This window comes from Theropithecus gelada, chromosome 11 (assembly GCF_003255815.1).
Source record: "Theropithecus gelada isolate Dixy chromosome 11, Tgel_1.0, whole genome shotgun sequence".
Classification (NCBI taxonomy): domain Eukaryota; kingdom Metazoa; phylum Chordata; class Mammalia; order Primates; family Cercopithecidae; genus Theropithecus; species Theropithecus gelada.
This window is the reverse complement of record NC_037679.1, coordinates 23,595,608-23,617,550: the sequence shown is the minus strand read 5'-3', so window position 1 is coordinate 23,617,550 and position 21,943 is coordinate 23,595,608. Positions and strand designations below refer to the sequence as shown.

At 43.9% G+C, this 21,943-nt stretch overlaps 1 protein-coding gene across 1 annotated transcript in view; it reads right to left on the bottom strand.

The window, feature by feature from the left end:
* RASSF3 (Ras association domain family member 3) overlaps positions 1 to 21,567 on the bottom strand; it is an 83,715-nt gene extending 62,148 nt beyond the window's left edge. The window contains exon 1 of the mRNA XM_025401151.1: positions 21,280 to 21,567. Within this exon, the coding sequence (XP_025256936.1) occupies positions 21,280 to 21,390 (111 nt within the window). The 5' untranslated portion in view covers positions 21,391 to 21,567. The remainder of the gene's footprint in view (positions 1 to 21,279) is intronic.
* Between the last annotated feature and the right edge of the window lie 376 nt (positions 21,568 to 21,943).

The window sequence follows — 21,943 nt, the reverse complement described above, 5'->3', positions numbered from 1 at the left end:
CCAGCCTCTCTGACCACTCCTTGGTTCCTCCATGGACATGCCCTTCTCTGCCCACTTCTTAACTTCTGGTGTCCCCATGCTTCTGTGATATCCTCCATGCTTCTGTCTGAAGACCTTTTTTGCTTTACACATACAGTTCAGGTGACTGTATCTAAGCCCATGACTTCAACAAATTCCAAAGCTCTCTCTGCAGACCATGCCTACCTTCTTGATAAGAAACCCAAGAAGCCGGGCGCGGTGGCTCACGCCTGTAATCCCAGCACTTTGGGAGGCCGAGGCGGGCGGATCACAAGGTCAGGAGATCGAGACCACGGTGAAACCCCGTCGCTACTAAAAATACAAAAAAATTAGCCGGGCGCGGTGGCGGGCGCCTGTAGTCCCAGCTACTCAGGAGGCTGAGGCAGGAGAATGGCGTGAACCCGAGAAGCGGAGCTTGCAGTGAGCTGAGATCACGCCACTGCACTCCAGCCTGGGCAACAGAGCGAGACTCCGTCTCAAAAAAAAAAAAAAAAAAGAAACCCAGGAAACTTGGATAGCCCACAGACATCTCAAAACACACATGTCCAGATTTACTCACTCAAAATTTATTGACTGCCTAGTGTATGCCATACATTCATTGCCTGAATGTGTCCTCCCTCCTAAACCTGATCTTTCTTCTTGATTTCTTGGTGAGTGGCAGCTTGCTAGCACCATCTTCCAAAGCACCCAAACCAGAAACCTACCACTCATCCTCGACTCCTCCTTCTCACCACCTGTATGCCCACATTCAGTGTTACTAACACGTCCCAATTAACCAGTATCTCCAACCCAGCCCCTCCTCCACTTCATCCCCACACTCATGCCTTCATTCAATTTTAACAACTTGAACATCTACTGAGAACTGGGTACAACTTACTCCTGTGTAGACATATGATCACATGTCCTGACAGTAAAAAGAACAGTTCAGGATTTCTAAGCACCCTTTTCTTTGTTTGTTTCGTTTCGTTTTGTTTTGTTTTTGAGATAGGGTCTCCCTCTGTCACTCAGGCTACAGTGCAGTGGTGTGACCATAGCTCACTGCAGCCTGAAACTGCTGGGCTCAAGCAATCCTCCTGCCTCAGCCTCCCAAAGTGCTGGATTACAGGCATGACCCACCATGGCCTAATTTTTAACTTTATATCTCTTTTTTGGATGACAAAAATTATACATATGGCAGCCCACATTTTCCCTTTTGATGAATGAAACACCTTAAAATCAATGAGTGGCTACATGAGTGGAATGCCTACGTGTAAATTCAGAGGTACTTCAAATATTTCATAACTGAAACATTTAGGATCTGGGAATTTGGTGCTTTTATTTGCCACAAAATGCAAACAACCTTTTAGTTCACATAAACCATTTTTCTTTCTTTTCCTTTTTTTTTTTTTTTGAGACAGTCTTGCTCATCACCCAGCTGGAGTACAGTGGCACAATCTCAGCTCACTGCAACCTCCGCCTCCCAGGTTCAAGCGATTCTCCTGCCTCAGTCTCCCGAGTAGCTGGGATTACAGGTGCACACACCACGCCCAGCTAATTTTTGTATTTTTAGTAGAGATAGGGTTTCATCATGTTGGTCAGGCTGGTCTCAAACTCCTGACCTCAGGTGATCCACCCACCTCGGCCTCCCAAAGTGCTGGGATTACAGGCATGAGCCACTGCGCCCAGCTGACACAAACTATTTTTATATAATACTCATTTTCATAGGCCAACTTTTCCAATTAAAACAAACATAATATGTGAGCAGCTACCTAAATCAGCTATTTCTTCATATTATCACATTAAACATACAAAATCCACCACAGAATTTCAGGAATACTAAGATCTGTTTAATGAAAAGGGCAGGAGTTGCTAGAAAAATAATTTTTTATGATTTTCATAACTAAAATCACAAGTTTATGTAACTATGCATTTAAATATAGTCCTTCTAGCTAGAAGAATAGCAGGGGGATGGGCACAGTGGCTCATGCCTGTAATCCCAGCACTTTGGGAGGCCAAGGCAGGCAGATGGCTTGAGCCCAGGAGTTTGAGACCAGCCTGGGCCACGCTGTGAAACCCCGTCTCTACAAAAAAAAAAAATACGAAAAATTAGCTCGGTGTGGTGGCAAGTACCTGTAGGCCCAGCTACTCGGGAGGCTGAGGTGGGAGGATTGCTTGAACCCACAGGCAGAGGTTGCAGTGAGCCAAGATCGCGCCACTGTACTCCAGCCTGGACGACAGAGTGAGACCTTATCTTAAGAAAACAAAAAATGAAAATTGGCCGGGCGCGGTGGCTCAAGCCTGTAATCCCAGCACTTTGGGAGGCCGAGGCGGGTGGATCACGAGGTCAGGAGATCGAGACCATCCTGGCTAACATGGTGAAACCCCGTCTCTACTAAAAATACAAAAACTAGCCGGGCGTGGTGGCGAGCGCCTGTAGTCCCAGCTACTCGGAGGCTGAGGCGGGAGAATGGCGTGAACCCGGGAGGCGGAGCTTGCAGTGAGCCGAGATCGCGCCACTGCACTCCAGCCTGGGCGACACAGCGAGACTCCGTCTCAAAAAAAAAAAAAAAAAAAAGAAAAAGAAAATTAGCCGGGTGTGGTAGTCTGCACCTGTGGTCCCAGCTACTAAGGAGGTTGAACTGGAAGGATCACTTGAGCCTGGGAGGTGAAGGCTGTGGTGAGTTGTGTTCATGCCACTGCACTCCAGCCTGGGTGACAAAGCAAGACCCTGTCTCAAAAAAATAATAATAATAAAATAAAATAAAAATTAGGCAACTGACTCTGGCATTTTATAATAGGATTTAACTTGCTGAAAGTTTTCTAGGAATATTTACCTATATGTGTAGGCTGGAATAAAGGAGACACTTGAAGCAAGTGAAAGAAATTAATCAGGCCGGGCACAGTGGCTCACACCTGTAATCCCAGCACTTTGAGAGGCCAAGGCAGGCAGATCACCTGAGGTCACAAGTTCAAGACCAGCCTGGCCAACATGGCGACACCTCATCTTTACTAATAATACAAAAATTAGGCGGGCGTGGTGGTGCATGCCTGTAATCCCAGCTACTCGGGAGGCTGAGGGAGAAAGAATTGCTTGAACCTGGGAGGCAGAGGTTGCAGTGAGCCAAGATTGTGCCACTGCACTCCAGCCTGGGCGACCAAGCAAGACTCTGTCTCAAAAAAAAAAAAAGAAAAAAATTAATCTTCCAAAAGAAATGAACACACTCCCTCAATCCCAAAAAGCTGCACCAACCCTCAAGTACTGACTCTTCCAGGAAGTACAGTGGCTAACCAATCCCTTCTGTCCTACCATTCTCAGTAAGAAGATGATTCTCATACATTCATCCTGTCCTGGTTTTGAGGAACATGGAACTGCTAGTGGGCTCTTATTAAATAGTTCTTGATACTGTATTTATAACTCCTGCAATATATAGAAGTTCAAAACAATCAAGTGTTCTTTTGGCTTACATGAAATCCATTCTTAAAAAAAGAAAAAGAAAAGAAACCTGCTCTTGTTGGCACTAGATACGGGATGAATCAAAGATATCACCCAGGTCCCCCTTGATTTCTTTCCCAAGACATTCCCTCTTTTGGAAAAGAAATAATTCTATATATTCTATTTATTTCTCAAACACCCATGACTAATCAGCTCACTTGGGTTTTCCCCATCCAAGTAGATATGACCTAATATAGCTGTTTCTAAACTAATTCATCTGGCATCTCAATACATTTGTGAAGCCCTCTCAGGTCCTATTGCTGTTACTTTCCCTCCAATCAGTAATTCTGTTCCAGAATAAACTAACCATTTGCCACACAGCTGGACAGGGCCTTTGAGGAAGAAACTGAAGCCAAAAATGGTTAAGTAACTCTCCCAAAGTTATCTCTGCTATTTAATAAAGGACCAGTCCTAGGAGCTGGGTATCCATACCCTTGGCCCAACATACTTTTCACCTAAATATCCTACCTCTACATGAATATATAAGCTATTACTGTTGTTTTATTATTATTCCCTCTGAAACCAAAAGAAACACATTTTAGTGCCTTTGCCGAACTTCTCCTTGATTATAATTCTGACACAAGTCTGATCAGATGAAAAGGAGGTGGTCAATTAACAAATATCACTGGGACTCCCTCTGTCCTCCGTGCCAGGCACCAAAATAGCACTGAAAATATCATGATGAACTAGAGATGTGGTCTGCCCTTGTGAAGCTCATAGGCAGGATAATCTGGAAGGCTTAAAGCTAAATTAACTCAAGTCCCCTGATGCATCCAACAATAAGCTAAAATGTCATCTTCCCCCAAATCACCAGTGCTTCATAAACATAATCATCAATTCATAAAGTAATTTAAATTTGATGTTTAGCTATCAATTGTTCAGGTCCCCAAACACAAATCACCACTTTGCAGATAAAAACAGACATAGAAGAGATGGGGAATAAATTCACTTTCAAAAACTGTTTATCAAGTGTCAATAGTATAGTCAGCTGAGAATGTATCATCAATTTACATGAGACAAGATTAAAATTAGGAGAAAATCATTTTTTAGTAGTCTCTAAACATACCTGTGATTGCTACCACACTTACAATTACGTAATAATCTATAATCTAGGAATACTTTCCACATACATTATCTGATTTAACCCCTCTATAATATGTTTTAAAGATCAAGAAACTGTTGCTCAAGGAAGTTAACTAAGGAACCTGCTCAAGCTCCCAGAGCTAGTAAATAACAGATCCAAAATTAAAATAGTCTCCCAATTCTAGATCCCCAGACCTTTCTACTGAACCACACTGCCTTCATAAAATCTCCTACCAAATTATTTCAATTAAGAATGCTGGATGAGCATGGTGGCACACACCTGTAATCCTAACACTGTGGGAGGCTAAGGCAGGAGGATCACTTGAGCCCAGGAGTTCAAGACCAGCCTGGGCAACACAGCAAGACCCCATTTCTGCAAAAACATTTTTTAAAATTAGTCAGTCATGGTAGAATGCACCTGTAGTCCCAGCCACTCAGGAGGCTGAGGTAGGAGGATCACTTGAGCCCAAGAGTTCAAAGCTAGCTACAGTGGGGCATGATCACACCACTGTACTCCAGCATGGGTGACACAGCAAGACTCTGTCTCGAAAATAAAAAATAAAATAAAATAAAACAATTCTAATACCATTAGAAATCTTTTTCTTTTTGCTTTTTTTTTTTTGAGACAAGAGTCTTGCTGTGTTGCCCGGGCTGGAGTGCAATGGCACAATCTTGGCTCACTGCAACCTCTGCCTCCTAAGTTCAAGCAAGCGCGTCAGGATAATTTTTGTATTTTTAGTAAAGACAGGGTTTCACCATGTTGGCCCAGGTTGGTCTCGAACTCCTGACCTCAAGTGATCTGCCCACCTCGGCCTCCCAAAGTGTTAGGATTGCAGGCGTGAGCCACCACACCCGGCAGAAGTAATAGGTTAATCTTTATTAAACATGTACTTATATGCCAGGTATAGTTCCAAGCCTTTTATATGAATTAACTTGTTAATAAAATATATTAAAAAATATATCAATAACATTACAGCTCAGCCAATTAAAAAATTTAAAGGCTATTAAAAATCTTCACAAAGGCATTTGGAATTACTACAAAGCCAGTTTCCAACAACCAATTCATTGTGAGAAACATACAACCAAAGGAAGGGGAGGTTGGGGATGGAGAGAGAATATGAAAACCCAGAAGGCGCATCCGGCCTGTAGGACTAGGAAGAGGTTTCCCACCGGGTTCCAAGACTCATACCAATTTTACAGAGTACAAATGAACTCTGAAGAGCTGGCCAAGCAGATCACATGACTCATTGAGCTTTAATGCCTGTACTGGAGCATAAGCAGGCCTGTTTCCTAAATGTGGAAGCATCCAGCATCGCTGAAACCCTCAAAGCTGAGACAGTCACTCTGTGGAGAGAGAACAGAGGGCTGGGAACCCAGCCACGGCCAGGGAACTGAACTCTAAGGACAGCAGCAGGGCCTGCCTTTGCAGTACGTTATACAGCTTGCATGTATTACCTTATTTGATTTGATCTCATGAAAACCAGAAAGACGACAGTGACTAAGTTCCTAAACCATGAGCACAAGACCTTCTGGAGGAAAAAGGAAAGCCCCAGGAAGCAGCGGAATTCGTCACCAGGTCAAGCGAGCTGCCCTGAGCAAAACTAGCCAGGATCCCATGATCAGAGGCAGATAAGAGAGAAAGAGGAAGTTAAAAAAAAAAAAAAAAATGTGTACAATGTGTTAACTGTACATAAACTCTTGGGCAAAAAAACACACACTTTCATATGTCCAATCATTCTCTTTCAACGGGAGTGGCTTGCTTTAAAGGAAAAAGAGGTTGGTAAAGACTTGTGATTAGGTGCCCCCAGGCTTGGTCAGCAGGCCACAGCTCCTTTCCAAAAACAAAGGCACCACAGTGATATGGCATGCAGTTAAAAATAAAAAGTAAAAAAATAAAATTAATCCTCCAGGAATGACTGGAGCTCCTTCCTGATCAGTTACATTGAGATTCCCAATTCATTTTGGTTAATAAAGCCAATGAGACAGGCCTAATTTCCTGCCATTTTTCGCTCTTTGGCTGGACTATCTATTAGTTCACTTCAAATCTTTCAACCACTGTCAGTTCTCCATATGGTCTACTGCCCTCAAATGAAAAGGGGTATATAATTGCATGTAGGAGGATCTTTTAAAAACAACTGTTGCTGGCCGGGCACAGTGGCTCACGCCTGTAATCCCAGCACTTTGGGAGGCCAAGGTGGGCGGATCACGAGGTCAGGCGATCGAGACCATCCACACGGTCAAACCCCGTCTCTACTAAAAAAAAAAAAAAAAAAAAAAAAAAAAAAAAAAAGCTGGGCATGGTGACAGGCACCTGTAGTTCCAGCTACTGGGGATGCTGAGGCAGGAGAATGGTGTGAACCCCAAGAGGCAGAGCTTACAGTGAGCTGAGATCGCGCCACTGCACTCCAGCCTGGGCGACAGAGCACGACTCCGTCTCAAAAAATAATAGTAATAACTATTGCTAACATTTATTAATGCTTATGAACTTCTAGGCATCCTACTATTTACAAATGAGGAAACTAAGACTCAAAGAGGTAGAATGATTTGTCAGGTGTGGTGGCCCATGCCTGTAATCCCAGCACTTTGGGAAGCCAAGGCAAGAGGATCACTTGAGCCCAGGAGTTCAAGACCAACCTGAGCAACAATGAGATCCTGTCTCATAAAAAAGAAAAAAATAAAAATAAATTTAAAAAACAAAGAAGTACAATGACTTGCCCAAGATAATACAGCTAGTGATTTAAACACAGGGTGCCCTACATAGCTGCCTGCAATTAATCAATTAAGAACACACACCCTTTTAGCCTATAGTTCTCCCTCTTTTTCATTACTGAGTTTTAAGCCCTCACCTCAAACAAGCAAGATCCATTGTAACGCTAATTTTAAAACTGTAACAGAACTTCCTCCTTTAGGAATGGATTTTGTAAGTGGATTTGCTGATATCGGCGCTAGGTTTGCCTTTATGAAAAGTACTCCTTCTGCTATACAATAAGTCCACGTTCTCTTCCCCCAAATTTCATGAATACTTATTTGGATACAGAGACCACCAATATGACAGCCAAGGATCAAACCCCTGCATGGCAGCAGCCCCTCATACATGCTAATTGACACTTTCACGTGACCAAATCTGGGCAGAGGAAAGGCAAGAAAGCAATTTTAAAACAAACGTGGCCGGGCATGGTGGCTCATGCCTGTAATCCCAGCACTTTGGGAGGCAGAGGCGGGCAGATCACTTGAGGCCCGGAGTTCGAGACCAGCTTGGCCAACATGGTGAAACCCTGTCTCTACTAAAAAAAATACGAAAATTAGCCAGGCGTGGTGGTGGGTGCTGGCAATCCCAGCTACTTAGGAAGCTGAGGCACGAGAATCTCTTGAACCTGGAAGTGGAAGCTGCAGTGAGCTGAGATCGAAAGCTGCAGTGAGCCGAGATCGTGCCACTGCACTCCAGTCCTGGTGACAGAGTGAGACTCCATCTCAAAAAAGAAAAGAAAAGAAAATGCCGAAATATCTGAAAGGGCTGTATTTTCCTCCTAAAGGAACACTGGCAAGAAAAGCAATCCACAAGCCTGTCTGAACAAACAGAAACAGACCTTAAATGGACAAACGTAATATTGTTTCTTTATACCATCTACATAATATTTACATTTTCCCATAGCTGAGAAATTACTCACTACAGTCAAGTACCCCTGAATTTACCTCTGGCATGTCATGAAACCTGCATCTGCTTAAGGCCTAAACGGATAAACGTGCTAGTTAAATTTCTCATCTCAGAGTTCCTCTGAAATTAAAGTTCAATAAAATCAACTGAATTTTAATTTCCCTGGAATGCTCTGTTAACTATAAAACACTAAGGAATGCTAAAGTTAATTTTAGTACTGGTACTTTTCCTCCTACATAATACATTTAACTTTGTTGTTTTCTAATCTCTTTTTAAAAAATTTTGTTCCTATGACTTTGCTGGCAAAATATCAAAAAAGATTCCTCGAAACAAGCATTTGTAGAAAATTTTCACAGTAGCCAGACGCGGTGGCTCATGCCTGTAATCCCAACACTTTGGGAGGCCACGGCAGGCAGATGACCTGAGGTCAGGAGTTCGAGACCAGGCTGGCCAACATGGCGAAACCCCGTCTCTACTAAAAATACAAAAATTAGCTGGGCATGGTGGTATGTGCCTGCATTCCCAGCTACTGGGGAGGCTGAGACAGAAGAATCACTTGAACCCAGGAGGTGGAGGTTGCAGTGAACCAAGATCATGCCACTGTACTCCAGCCTGGGCAACAGAGCAAGACTCCATCTCAAAAAAAAAAAGAAAGAAAGAGAAAAAAGAAAAATTTCACAGTAAGCTTGTTTAAGAAATTGGGAATTAAGGAGGGCTCATAAACTATCAATCATAAAGTCAGAAATAACTCTTCACATATTTTTAAAAGATTCATTTGATAAAAAGATTCTGAAAGAAGAAAAAATATAAAGTAGGAGTTAATCAGAATAAAAGGGATTAAGCAACAATTTTCTACAAAGGCATCAACAAGGCTAAAAGTATTAAGTTGGTGCAAAAGTAATTGAGATTTTTGCTACTGAAAGTAATGGCAAAAACTGCAATTAGTTTTGTACCAACCTAATAGATGCCAATGCCGATTCCTTTCTCATCACAATTTTTCAACAAAAGACAATAAGCCTATAAGTAAATAGTATAAATTATCTTTGGTGGGTAAGGTTTCCAGCAGTTTGTCCTACCATCCTTTTTTCAATACCTAGTATATTACAAAATAAGTTAGGCTTGGCCAGGCACGGTGGCTCACACCTGTAATCCCAACACTTTGGGAGGCTGAAGAGGGCGGATAACAAGGTCAGGAGTTTGAGACCAGCCTGACCAACATGGTGAAACCCCGACTCTACTAAAAATGCAAAAAAAAAAAAAAAGAAGATTAGCTGGGCATGGTGGTGTATGCCTGTAGTCCCAGCTACTCAGGAGGCTGAGGAAGGACAATAGCTTGAACCTGGGAGGTGCAGGTTGCAGTGAGCCGAGATCGCGCCACTGCACTCCAGCCTGGTGACAGAGTGAGACTGTCAAAAACATAAAAATAAAAAAAAACTTAGGTTCTTCTAAATTCTACCAGAGTGGTTGGAAAACAAGCACGAAATTTATTGAAATTCAAAGATAAACAGGAACTTCCTAGTCACCCTTTTTCAAAAAAAACATGGTTAGTAGAAAACACATCACCCAACTCCCCACCTTCTGAATCCCACGGGTTTATTTATGGTGATGCTTTCTTAGCAATGCCTTCCGCATGTTGTAACTACAGTATTTTTCTGAGTTTCAGTGATATCAGCCTGAAACACATTCTTAAGTATTTCAAACTGCCTGGGCTGGGCGCGGGGGCTCACATCTGTAATCCCAGCACTTTGGGAGGCCCAGGCGGGTGGATCACCTGAGATCAGGAGTTCAAGACCATCCAGTCTGATCAATCCCATCTCTACTAAAAATACAAAAATTAGCTGGGCATAGTGGCGCATGCCCGTAATCCCAGCTACTTGGGAAGATGAGGCAGGAGAATCGCTTGAACTGGGAGGCGGAGGTTGTGGTGAGCCGAGATCGTGCCACTGCACTCCAGCCTGGGCAACATGAGCAAAACTCTGTCTTTAAAAAAAAAAAAAAAAAAAGCCTAAATAGGTATTATCCCGTTGGTACAAACAGTGTAAGTCAAAAAAAACCCTGAAGTTCAGCTGACCTCAAAAAAGGAGAACCATCTACCCAACTAAAAATGCACAGACTCGAGCAGTGCTCTCAAGATTTTGCCTACCTAATAGACAAATGCGCAAAGGTCATGCATGGACAATTCTCACACGGGGGAGATTTACTCAGAAGTATTAAAAAAGTATTAAATTCACAGTTAATTAAAGGAATGCACCGGGTGCAGTGCCTCATGCTTGTAATCTCAGCCCTTTGGTAGGCCGAGGCGAGTGGATTACCTGAGGTCAAGAGTTTGAGACCAGCCTGGCCAACATGGTGAAACACTATCTCTATTAAAAATACAAAAATTAGCAGGGTGTAGTGGTGGGCACTTGTAATCCCAGCTACTCAGGAGACTGAGGCAGGAGAATCGCTTGGTTCTCCTGTTGCAGTGAGGCGGAGGCGGAGGTTGCAGTGAGCCGAGATCGTGCCATACATTCCAGCCTGGGTGGCGAGCAAAACTCCATCTCAAAAAATAATAATAAATAATTTAAAAAATAATAAAGGAAGGCAAATTAAATAGCAATAAGGTGCCTTTAGTTATTGAAGTTTTCTTTCTCTGTTTTAATGACTATATCCAATGGAGGTAAGGATGTAATGAAACTTAAAAATAGACAAATATTGGCAATATGTAACTACAGTCATAAAAAGTCACACCCTCATAATCAGTAAAATTCCATTTTTGTACAACTATCCTATAAAATTAATCCATAATGGAAAAGGTCTCATGTTCAAGGTATTTATTAGTGCTATTTACAGTAGCAAAAATTAGAAACCTCCACATTTTCCAATATTTGGGGAATAATGCCAATTCAATAAAATACAATGTAGACAACCAAATGACAGTTGAAATCAAGCAGCAGTATTCCATAATCCTGGGTTTAAATAAGGACTCAAATTTGTCAGTATAGTATCCCTCAAAAAATTAAAAACAGAATTACCATATGATTCTAGAGTTCTAGAGCAATTGTTACTTATGGGTATATATCGCAAAAAGTTTTAAGAAGGGTCTTTAAGAGATATTTGTACACTCATGTTCATAGCAGCATTATTCACAAAAGCCAAAAGGTGGAAGCAATCCAAATGTCTATGGAAGGATGAATGGATCAACAAAAAGTGATACATACATACAATGGATATATTATTCGGCCTTTAAAAGGAAGGAAATTCTGACACATACTCCAACATGAATAAATCTTGAGGACATCAAGCTAAGTAAACTAAGCCAGTCACAAAAAGACAATTACTGTACAAATTCACTTATAAGAAGTATCTAGACTAGTCAAATTCAGACGAACCTATATAGGCCCCCCCATAAAGGCAGGTTTCAATCTGTTTTGTTCACCACCGAATCTCTAGCACTTAAGTCTAGCATCACTGTGAATATTCAATACTTGGAAAATGAATTTAGAAAACTACACACACACACACACACAACACACACACACTTGGTCAACCTACACTAATTTCTTTTTTTTGTTTGTTTGTTTTTTGATATGAAGTCTCACTCTGTGGCCGAAGCTGGAGTGCAGTGGCGCGATCTCGGCTCACCATAACCTCCACCTCCCAGGTTCAAGCGATTCTCCTGCGTCAGCCTCCTGAGTAGCTGGGAGTACAGGCATGCGCCACCATGCCCGCCTAATTTTTGTATTTTTAGTAGAAATGGGGTTTCACTATATTGGCCAGGCTGGTCTTGAACTCCTGACCTCGTGATCCACTCACCTCGGCCTCCCAATGTGCTAGGATTACAGGCGTGAGCCACCGTGCCTGGCAACCTGCACTAATTTTAAGTGAACCCTTTGCTGATTATATTCTAAGTCTGTTAACTCCAAGATTTTCTAAATCTATCCTTCTGGTCTCTAATTCCCAAACTCACCCTTTTCCTCCTCTAATTATCTCACTTTGTTTAGCATCTGGAAAAAGAACCGAGTGCTGCAATATATAATTAGTAAATTATTCTTAGCTGACTGAATCATGTAGCAGCAGTTAGCAATTACAGTCCATAAAATGCAAAATATTAAGCTTGCTGCTTTAATACTCTATGAAACATGAGCCCTCTTCTCTCCGTAAACTGAAGGCAGAGTTGCACTGAGAATGTCATTAGGTCAGTTTTATCTTATTGGCTCATGTGGAAAAAAAAAGGGGAAGTTCCTCACACAAAAGTTTCACAACCCCAAAATGCTGGTGTGTCCCTGGATAGGCTGAGAAGAAACTATCCCCAACAGTAAAGGGCAAGTTCCCCTTCACAAAGAAAAATCTTTCCAACACACCAGGCTGGTACCCCCACATCCATCCATCTGCAGCCACCAAAACAATGGAGATTCAAACCTCCGGCAAGGGCTGCCAGCTCTGCTTTAGCAAACAGCATTGTTCAACAAAAATATAATGCGAGCCACATGCATCATTTTCAGTTTTCCAGTAGCCATGCAAAAAATAAGTAACATTAAACTTACTTAACTCAAATATTATCAAATATTATCATTTCAACATGTAATTGCAATTTTTCAATTATGATAATATATTTTACATTACTTCTTTCTAGTCTTCAAAATCCAGTGTGTATTTTTCACAGCAATCTCAATTCAGACTAGCCACCTCTTGAGTGCTCAAAAACTACATGTGGCTAGTGACTACTGTATTGTACAGCGCAGTTTTAGAATGGTCACTTCTATCTCAGAATATATTTTCTGATTTGTTACATAGGTTTTTACATATATTTCAAACACTCATCATTTTTTATGGGTTCTGACATCCTTCCTAGAGCATTATCTGGCCCTTTCCATTTAAAAAAAAAAAAAAAAGGGCCAGGCACGGTGGCTGACACCTGTAATCCCAGCACTTTGGGAGGCCGAGGCGGGAGAATCATGAGGTCAGGAGTTTGAGACCAGTCTGGCCAATGTGGTAAAACCCTGTCCCTACTTAAAAAATACAAAAATTAGCTGGGGATGGTGGCATGCCCCTGTAATCCCAGCTGAGGCAGGAGAATTGCTTGAACCTAGGAGGCGGAGGTTGCAGTGAGCCAAGATCACGCCACTGCACTCCAGCCTGGGCAACAGATCAAGACTCATCTAAAAAAAAAACAAAAACATTAAGCAAACAAAAGTTATTTAACAACACTACTGATAGCCATACCAGAACTATCTGTTTAAACTATTAAGAAAAACCAGGAATACTCAGGAGGCTGAGGCAGGAGGATCATGTGGGCCCAGGAGTTCGAGGCTATAGGGCACTATTATCATGCCTGTGAATAACAACTGCAGGTTAGCTTGGGCAACATAGAATGATCCCATCTCTTTAAAAACGAAAAAAAGAAAAGAAAAAAAAAAAGAGCTGGAAAATAAACCAAATTTGGTTGATTTCTTCGGTTAATTTTGGTTAACATTTTGGTGAATTAACCAGTTCGGTTAACTCTGGTTGAAGTTACTAAAAAAACATTTTCTAACCTTGAAGATGATTATGTTTCTGTTGGAAGACAGTCATCAATAAGGAAATGCGATTGTTTTACACAGGGATGTAAAACAGGAAGGGATACATTTCCACGTCAACATTCCCATCTAAATAGATGTATAGGGCCGGGCGCAGTAGCTCTTTCCTGTAATCCCAACACTTTGGGAGGCCAAGGCGGGCGGATCACAAGGTCAGGAGTTCAAGACCAGCCTGGCCAACATGGTGAAACCCCATCTTTACTAAAAATACAAAAAATTAGCTGCACGTGGTGGCGCGCGCCTGTAATCTCAGCTACTGGGGAGGCTGAGGCAGGGGAATCGCTGGAACCCAGGAGGCGGAGGTTGCAGTGAGTAGAGATCGCACCATCGCACTCCAGCCTGAGCGGCAGAGCAAGACTCCGTATCAATCAATCAATCAATCAATCAATCAATGTATAGCTTTACCGCACTACAAAATAGGTGTGTTCCTGAAAAACTACATTTCAAAGTTTCCTCAAATACACTAAAGGAGCAAGCTCTTTAGGGAAAAATTAAGAGAGATATTTTCATTTGCCTATTGGGTAAGCTTTTTATTTTATTTATTTATTTATTTATTTTTGAGACGGAGTCTCGCGCTGTCACCCAGGCTGGAGTGCAGTGGCACAATCTCAGCTCACTGTAAGCTCCGCCTCCCAGGTTCACGCCATTCTCCTGCCTCAGCCTCCCGAGTAGCTGGGACTACAGGCGCCCGCCAACTCGCCCGGCTAGTTTTTTTGTATTTTTTAGTAGAGACGGGGTTTCACCATGTTAGCCAGGATGGTCTCGATCTCCTGACCTCATTATCCGCCCGTCTCGGCCTCCCAAAGTGCTGGGATTACAGGCTTGAGCCACCGCGCCCGGCCACGGGTAAGCTTTTTAAAAACATTGCCAAAAGAGGCTAGGGACTGTGTATTGTTCACCACCCTAACCCGGGAGCCTAGAACAGTATCTGGCACATAGTAGGCACTCAATAAATTGTCAACTAAATAGATTAACAAATACATGATGAGTTTTCTTAAAACAAGGGGAAAGTATATAAAGTGAATTTTGACTAACCAGTAATCACAGGTATCACCAATACCATACCATTTTAAATCACTACTACCAGTAAGATACTGTGAAGGCTTATGGTCTAGTTTGGAAAGGGGGAGACACTGTGTACTTTCGTGTATAAAGGAAAACTAATAGTACCAAATACTGGGACATCCATCCAAAATGAGCAGGCTTTCATTTGTTCAAGCACCTTAACTGCTAAGAATTTATTTTATGTAGTAGGTAAAAAATGCTAATCTCGGTCCTCATTAAACAAAATATAATGACAAATTGTAATTTTTGCTATGAAGGGAAAGAACAGAGGGCTTTAAGACTTTTTTGAGTAGACATGTTAAGGAGAATGGAGGGCGGCAACTCCTGGCCATGGTTCCAAGATGGGGATGGGGCCTGAAAGGAATTAAAGAGAAGGCTAACATGGCTAAAGTCCTCAAAGTTATTACATCACAGGGTGAACAATAAACGGGGGCCTTGTAATAGAGGTAATGCCTGCTTGTGATGAGAATAAAAACTTCCTACAAGGCAAATGTGTGTAGCTCTTCAAAGAGAGGAAGATATAAAGAGGCTAAGTTAGCCAAGATTTGTCATATAGAAGAGAAGCTCCTTTGCATGCATTTATCATATATCCTACTGTCTTTTCACCATCCCCTCTGAAGAGGGACTGCTAGCCAATGGCCTTTGGCCAAATTAGGAGTGAAATGCATGTTTCAAACTGGGGCCTTTATTTAAAGACAGCTACTTCTGCTTGGAGACTTGGGGTGGAAAATGCAAGGGCTAATGCCCAGGGCTAAGAGCTGGTAATCAGGCCACACTAGAAAGCATTTGGTCAGCCTCAGTCTTTTTTTCCCCCAGAAAAAGAATGTTAACAGTATGACAGGCACTGACTGCCAAAGGAAGTCTAAAAAGAAAAACCACATTATTGGATATTTTTAGCCTTTCTTTTCAAAAATGTTTTGTGTCACTGCTTTCCAAATAATTCCAAATCTTGCGAGTTAGCCAGAAGAAGAAATGGGATAAGGAGTATATTGCTCAAATATGAGGCTTTATAAGACTAGAAACTAATTTTCTTCTGAAATTCATTTAAAGGAATATGCCTTTGTGAATCTTGCTCACACAAACACAAAATTCCAATGGATTAATATCGTGTAAGAACAGAACACATCAGACATGCAGACAAGATGTGTAAATCACGTTGCACTAGGCAAAATGTCTAGTGAAAATGTTTATGCTCCATAATACAGGAATTAAAAATTAGCATTTAAAAAGCTAGTATAGGCCAGGAGCAGTGGCTCACGTCTGTAATCCTAGCACTTTGGGAGGCCGAGGTGGGTGGATCACCTGAGGTCGGGAGTTCAAGACCAGCTTGCCCAACATGGCAAAAGCCTGTCTCTACTAAAAATACAAAAAATTAGCTGGGCATTGTGACGGGCACCTGTAATCCCAGCTACTCGGGAGGCTGAGGCAGGAGAATCACTTGAACCCAGGAGGCACAGGGTACAGAGAGCCGAGATTACACCACTGCACTCCAGCCTGGATGACAAGAGCGAAGCTCCATCTCAAAAAAAAAAACAAAAAAAAAACGGCTAGTATAGTCAAAATACCTATAATGTCATAAACCATGATCCTTTTACCCCAGTGATCTAGCTCTGAAACTTCTAATGGAAACACTAATAAAAGAGTGCAGCTCATTACTATTGATTCTAGCAGTAAGACACAACCAAATAACTGAGGCACAAAAGTATTTGAATAAGAAAGAGAAAACCAAAAGGGTGAAGATGAGGCCTGCTATGTGGAGTCTCATAGGCTTACTTACTGAAAAATTCTTTAGCACAATTTTTTTTAAGTGTGGGTTGTTCAGAAGACAATTTCACATTTCTCAAGACTTCTTGACTATCCTACTTCTAAAGCAAACTGTCTCATTTCCTTATTCCCATGAACTACCAAAGGCTCAGGAGAGGGAGCTTAGCTAAAAGGTAAGACACACTCCAACAGATTATAATTTTAGACCATTTCTACTCTTTGGAAATTTGAATGTGTCCTCTATTTACAGGCAGTTTGATTTTGGTGGGAAATCAAGAAGGCAAATAATAAATTACAGAACTGTCCACATTTTTGATTCTGCTGAAAACAATGATTAGGTGGATCCTTTGAAACACAAGGAATCCACAAATACAAATTATAAACACTGTCATGACAATATGTGCACGTCAGGGAGTTGAAATTTTAAGAAATGGCCAGATACGGTGGCTCATGCCTGTAATCCCAGCACTTTGGGAGGCCAAGGAGGACAGATCACTTAAGGTCAGAAGTTCAAGACCAGCCTGGCCAACATGGCAAAACCTTGTCTTGACTAAAATACAAAAAAAAAAAAAAAAGCCAGGCCTGGCAGCAGATGCCTGTAATCCCAGCTACTCAGGAGGCTGAGGTATGAGAATCATTTGATCCTGGGAGGCAGAGGCTGCAGTGAGCCAAGATCCTGCCACTACACTCCAGTCTGGGGGACATAGTGAGAATCTATCTCAAAAAAAAAAAAAAAATTTAAGAAACTCTTAAATTTTAGGTGTCCTTATTTGCAAAGGGAATATGGGGCCGTAAAATTATTTTTATAGCTAAAAAGCAACAAAATGGAGAGTGTAATTTGAGTCAGAAAACCTGAGTTCCAGCCTTCTTGCTATCTAGGTGTGGGCCTTACACAATCACTAAATAATACCTCCCCCTTTCATTAAGTTAATGTTTCATACAGTTTTTGGGAGAACCATAAGACAGAGTACATTTGAAAATGGTAAAGATCAGGGGCCAGGCGCAGTGGCTCACACCTGTAATCCCAGCACTTTGGGAGGCCGAGGTGGGTGGATCACCTGCGGTCAGGAGTTCAAGAGCAGCCTGGCCAACACGGTGAGACCCCGTCTCTACTACAAAATTTAGCTGGGCATGGTGGCAGGCGCCTGTAATCCCAGCTACTTGGGAGGCTGAGGCAGGAGAATCGTTTGCACCCGGGAGGCAGAGGTTGCAGTAAGCCCAGATCGCGCCATTGCTCTCCAGCCTGGGCAACAAGAGCAAAACTCCGTCTCAAAAAACAAAAAAAATCCAGTTATTATCAAATCAGAAAAACATTCATTCATTCAGCTTGCATTCACTGAGCAACTACTGTGTATCAGGCACTGATCCAGACCCTGGGGATACAATAAACAAGACATTCAAACTGCCACAAAAAGTTTTATGTTCATTCCCTTTGTATCTTTTAGACAGTTTTGTTTTTGAGACAGGGTCTCGCTCTGTTGCCCAGGCTGGAGTGCAGTGGTGCAATCACAGCTCACTGCAACCTCTGCCTCCCAGCCTTAAGCAATACTCCCACCTCAGTCTGCCAAGCAGCTGGGACAACAGGCAGGTGCCACCATGCCTGGCTAATTTTTGCATTTTTTTGTAGAGACGGGGTTTTGCCATGTTGTCCAGGCTGTTCTCGAACTCCTGGGCTCAAGCAATCCTCCCATCTCAGCCTCCCAAAGTGCTGGGATTACAGGTATGAGCTATCACACCTGGCCTAGACAGGTTTTTAACCCTTTTCCATTTTGTTGTTGTTGTTGTTGTTGTTGTTGTTAAGAATGGGGTTTAAAATAAGGAGAAAAAAAATGATAATATTTTCTTTATAGCTATAAGGTTTTGTTACTGTTGGGGATAGAAAGAAGTTAGGCTATGTTCCCTTGCCTGGCAAGAGAAGAAAGAAATTTCTAGTCCACCCGCTCCCTCACCCCTTTCTCTTCACTCTGCATTTACCACAAACATCTTGTTTTCTCAGCATATTTTCAAGAATTCTAGAAACCTAATTTTTCTCACTTTTCCACCAGGTGGTACAACATCCAAAAAAAATCACTGTATCTCTAATAGATCCTTCTAGCAACACCTCTCTTTCCATCTCTCTAGAGAAAGGATAAATTTCACTACTATGCTATATGTCAGAAGTGCTTATCTTATTCTTATAATCATCAGCATGAAAATGAAGAAAAAAGCTTATCTAACCTTAGAGAAAAGAAACGTTCTACATTAAGAGTGCTTTGCTTTAAATTTATGATGTTTTACTTCCCTAATTCACCAATCTTACCAGGAATTTTAAAACATTCGTATCACCTCTTTAAATAAACCACAATGCCCACTAAAATTCAGTTTAGAACACTTCGCCTGGCAAATAACTCCTACAACTCAGCACCTTACATGTCTTATGTTAGAAGGGAAAAATATGCAGGCAATAAAACTTCAGATACACATATGAAGCTCTTCAAGCACGGAACTATGTTTTCCTGTCCTGATTTCCAACACATTATTTCAAAATACATATTAACGTTAGACTAATTCTAAATGCTAAATACTACTACCCTGAGTATATATGCTAGATGAATATTACATAAATTAATGCATACAACATAGAAACAATAAATGCGCCAGGGGCGGTGGCTCACACCTGTAATCCCTGCACTTTGGGAGGCTGAGGCTGGCAGATTACCTGAGGCCAGGAGTTGGAGACCAGCCTGGCCAACATGGTGAAATCCCATCTCTACTAAAAATACAAAAATTAGCCAGATGTGGTGGTGCATGCCTGTAATCTCAGCTACTTGGGAGGCTGAGGCAAGGAAATCGCTTGCACCAGGGAAGCAGAGGTTGCAGTGAGCTGAGATCACACGACTGCACTCTAGCCTGGGTAACGCGGTGAGACTCCATCAAAAAAAAAAAAAAAAAAATGCTAAATGCATATAAACCTGGAAAAGAAATCTGATGTCTTTACTCTTTAAAGCACTAAAGGATTGTCATACAATTCCAATCTGAATACTTTGGCCCTTGTGGCATCTCACCCCTGGAGAATCCAAGAACCAGCTAGTTTTCAGATTAGCAGACACCTCTGGAATAAACTTCAAACTAGCATGAGTTCCTTTTCATGTCAAGTGATGAAAGCAACATAAACGAAAGGAGAAAATGCAAAACGGACAAGGGGAATAGAGAGCCAAGAAAGAGAAAAGCAAAATGGAAAAAGCATAAGCAAATGCAATTTTTCTATAACCCAGGGAGGGTAGGCGTGGGGAGGGGAGGGCATTTCCAACTTCCAAACTTCACAGCAAAATCTCATGCTTTTAGAACACACTCTGCGGAAAGTAAGAGATCCCACTCAAAGTGACTCGTAAATAGTGGGGCCTTAAGTCTTAGAAACAATACAAGACGGACAACTATGGCACTGGGACCTGACTGGAGATTAACTGCGGTTACTGAATAAGGGCACTTGACTTTAGCTTACCCTTCACCGTCTCCTCTCCTCCTCCTGGTTTGAGACTTAAGAGCCTGAAAAGACTAGAACTTCCGAATTTTAGAAAGAATTTTACTTCAGCAAGTGGCTAAACTTAAGAGGTCTGGCAAGACCACCCTGACAGATTGCACCCTCCCACACCCACCAGAAAAAGTTATCATCCGGCCCCTGAACGATTCTTCTTGCTTCTAGTCTCTAGGTCTCAGTCTGGTATTAATAGAAATGTCTGGCAAACGCCTATTTTCTAAAAGCAACAAATTTGTTCCATTACGATCTTCTGTAATCTGATGTGAGCGGGTTGGCCCGGCTCCCTGGTGCGGCTCCCAGTGCCAGGAGGCCGCGGGTTCTAGCACCGGGGTCCTCAGTCCAGCCGACGTGCCCCGTTTCGGGAAGGCCTCCCTAAGAAACACGGCTACGGCTGGCGAAACTGGCACAAGTTCCCTTCCCATCTTTTCCCAAGTCGTGCTTCCCACGGCGTGCTGCCTCCAAAAAAGGAAGAAACCGGCCAAAATGTTAGCTGTCGCTGGCTAGTATTTAGCATCGGAGCTTGTTTGCAAAACATCTGGGCACCAAAAAACCTAGCGTTACAGGAAACGCACAACCCTGAGTCCCGCAACCGAGATTTAGTTAGCGCCTACGATAGCGAGGCCCGCGGTACCCCTGGACCCCCACCCCACCGCGGCGCCCGGCCCAGGAAGAGGGGAGGCCAGGTCACCTGGCCACCCCTAGCTATTACACGTTTACCCCAAGCCACTCCGGGGGCCACAGATGAGTGAGCAGACTAACAGGAAGGACAGGCGCGCGAACCCGACCGTCGACCCAGCGGGGACGCTAAGGGGAAACATGGGGGAGAGGCCCGGGGACGCCTGCTGGCTCCGGGACTGCTCCCCGCAGGCGGCGGCCCGAGATGGAGCTGCAGAGGCCATCTGGCGCGGAAGGCAGAAGCCGGCCCTCAGCCTCCCCGCCCTTCCTCCGCCTTCTCTCGCCCACATGCACAAGCTCCAGGCACGTTCCCGGGACCCGAAAAGGCAGAAGCCACTTCTTGGCCCGTTCCTCCTTCCCGGCGAGCATCCCCCGAGCGCCCCGCAGAGACACGTGGAGTCAGGGGGTGCGGGCTGGCGGGTTCCCTGGAGCTCTGGGACGCAGACTGCAGCGCCCGCCGCTCGCCACTCACTTGCTGGCCGGAGCGGGGCTTGCCCTGAGGCGCTCTCCTGAAGAAGGAGGTCCTGGCGGTGAAGAAGAAGTCCTCGGCGTCCTCCTCCAGGCTGCTGTAGCCGCTGCTCATGCTGCCGGTCCCGTAGCGCCCGGGCGGCCTCCCCGGGGCGCAGGCGGCCAGGGAGGGGGTGCGGCGCCCGCCAGCCCCGCGAGGTTCCCGGCGCGCGGCCCCAGGCCGTCCTGCTGCAGCTGCGGCCGCCGCTCAATCAGGCGTCCCGGCCCCTCCCGTCGCCTCCCCGCCCGGCTCCAGGCGCGGCTCGGCCCCGGTGCGCCCTCGACCCCGCCTCCCTGGGCTCCGCCCCGGACGGGCGACCGGCCGAGCCCCACCCCGCGCGGGCCCGACCCTCCTCGCCCGCCCGCAGGTGGGGGGAGCCCGGCCCGGCCCGCCCCTTCCAGGCGCGCGGGTTTCTCCCGGCAGCGTCGCGGAACCCGGAAAGCCGGGCACTAGGGCTGCATCTGGTGGAGCTGTGCTCGGGTCGCTTCCTCAACCTCCCGGAAACTGCAAATTCCTCTGCGAGCCGTCCGCCCGCCCCCAGCCTCGCTGGCTCGAGTTTCGGAGAGGGCGGGGGCAGAGCGGGGAACTTTCTCTGCTGTCCACACCCTGCTCGTCCCCCTCCCAGGGT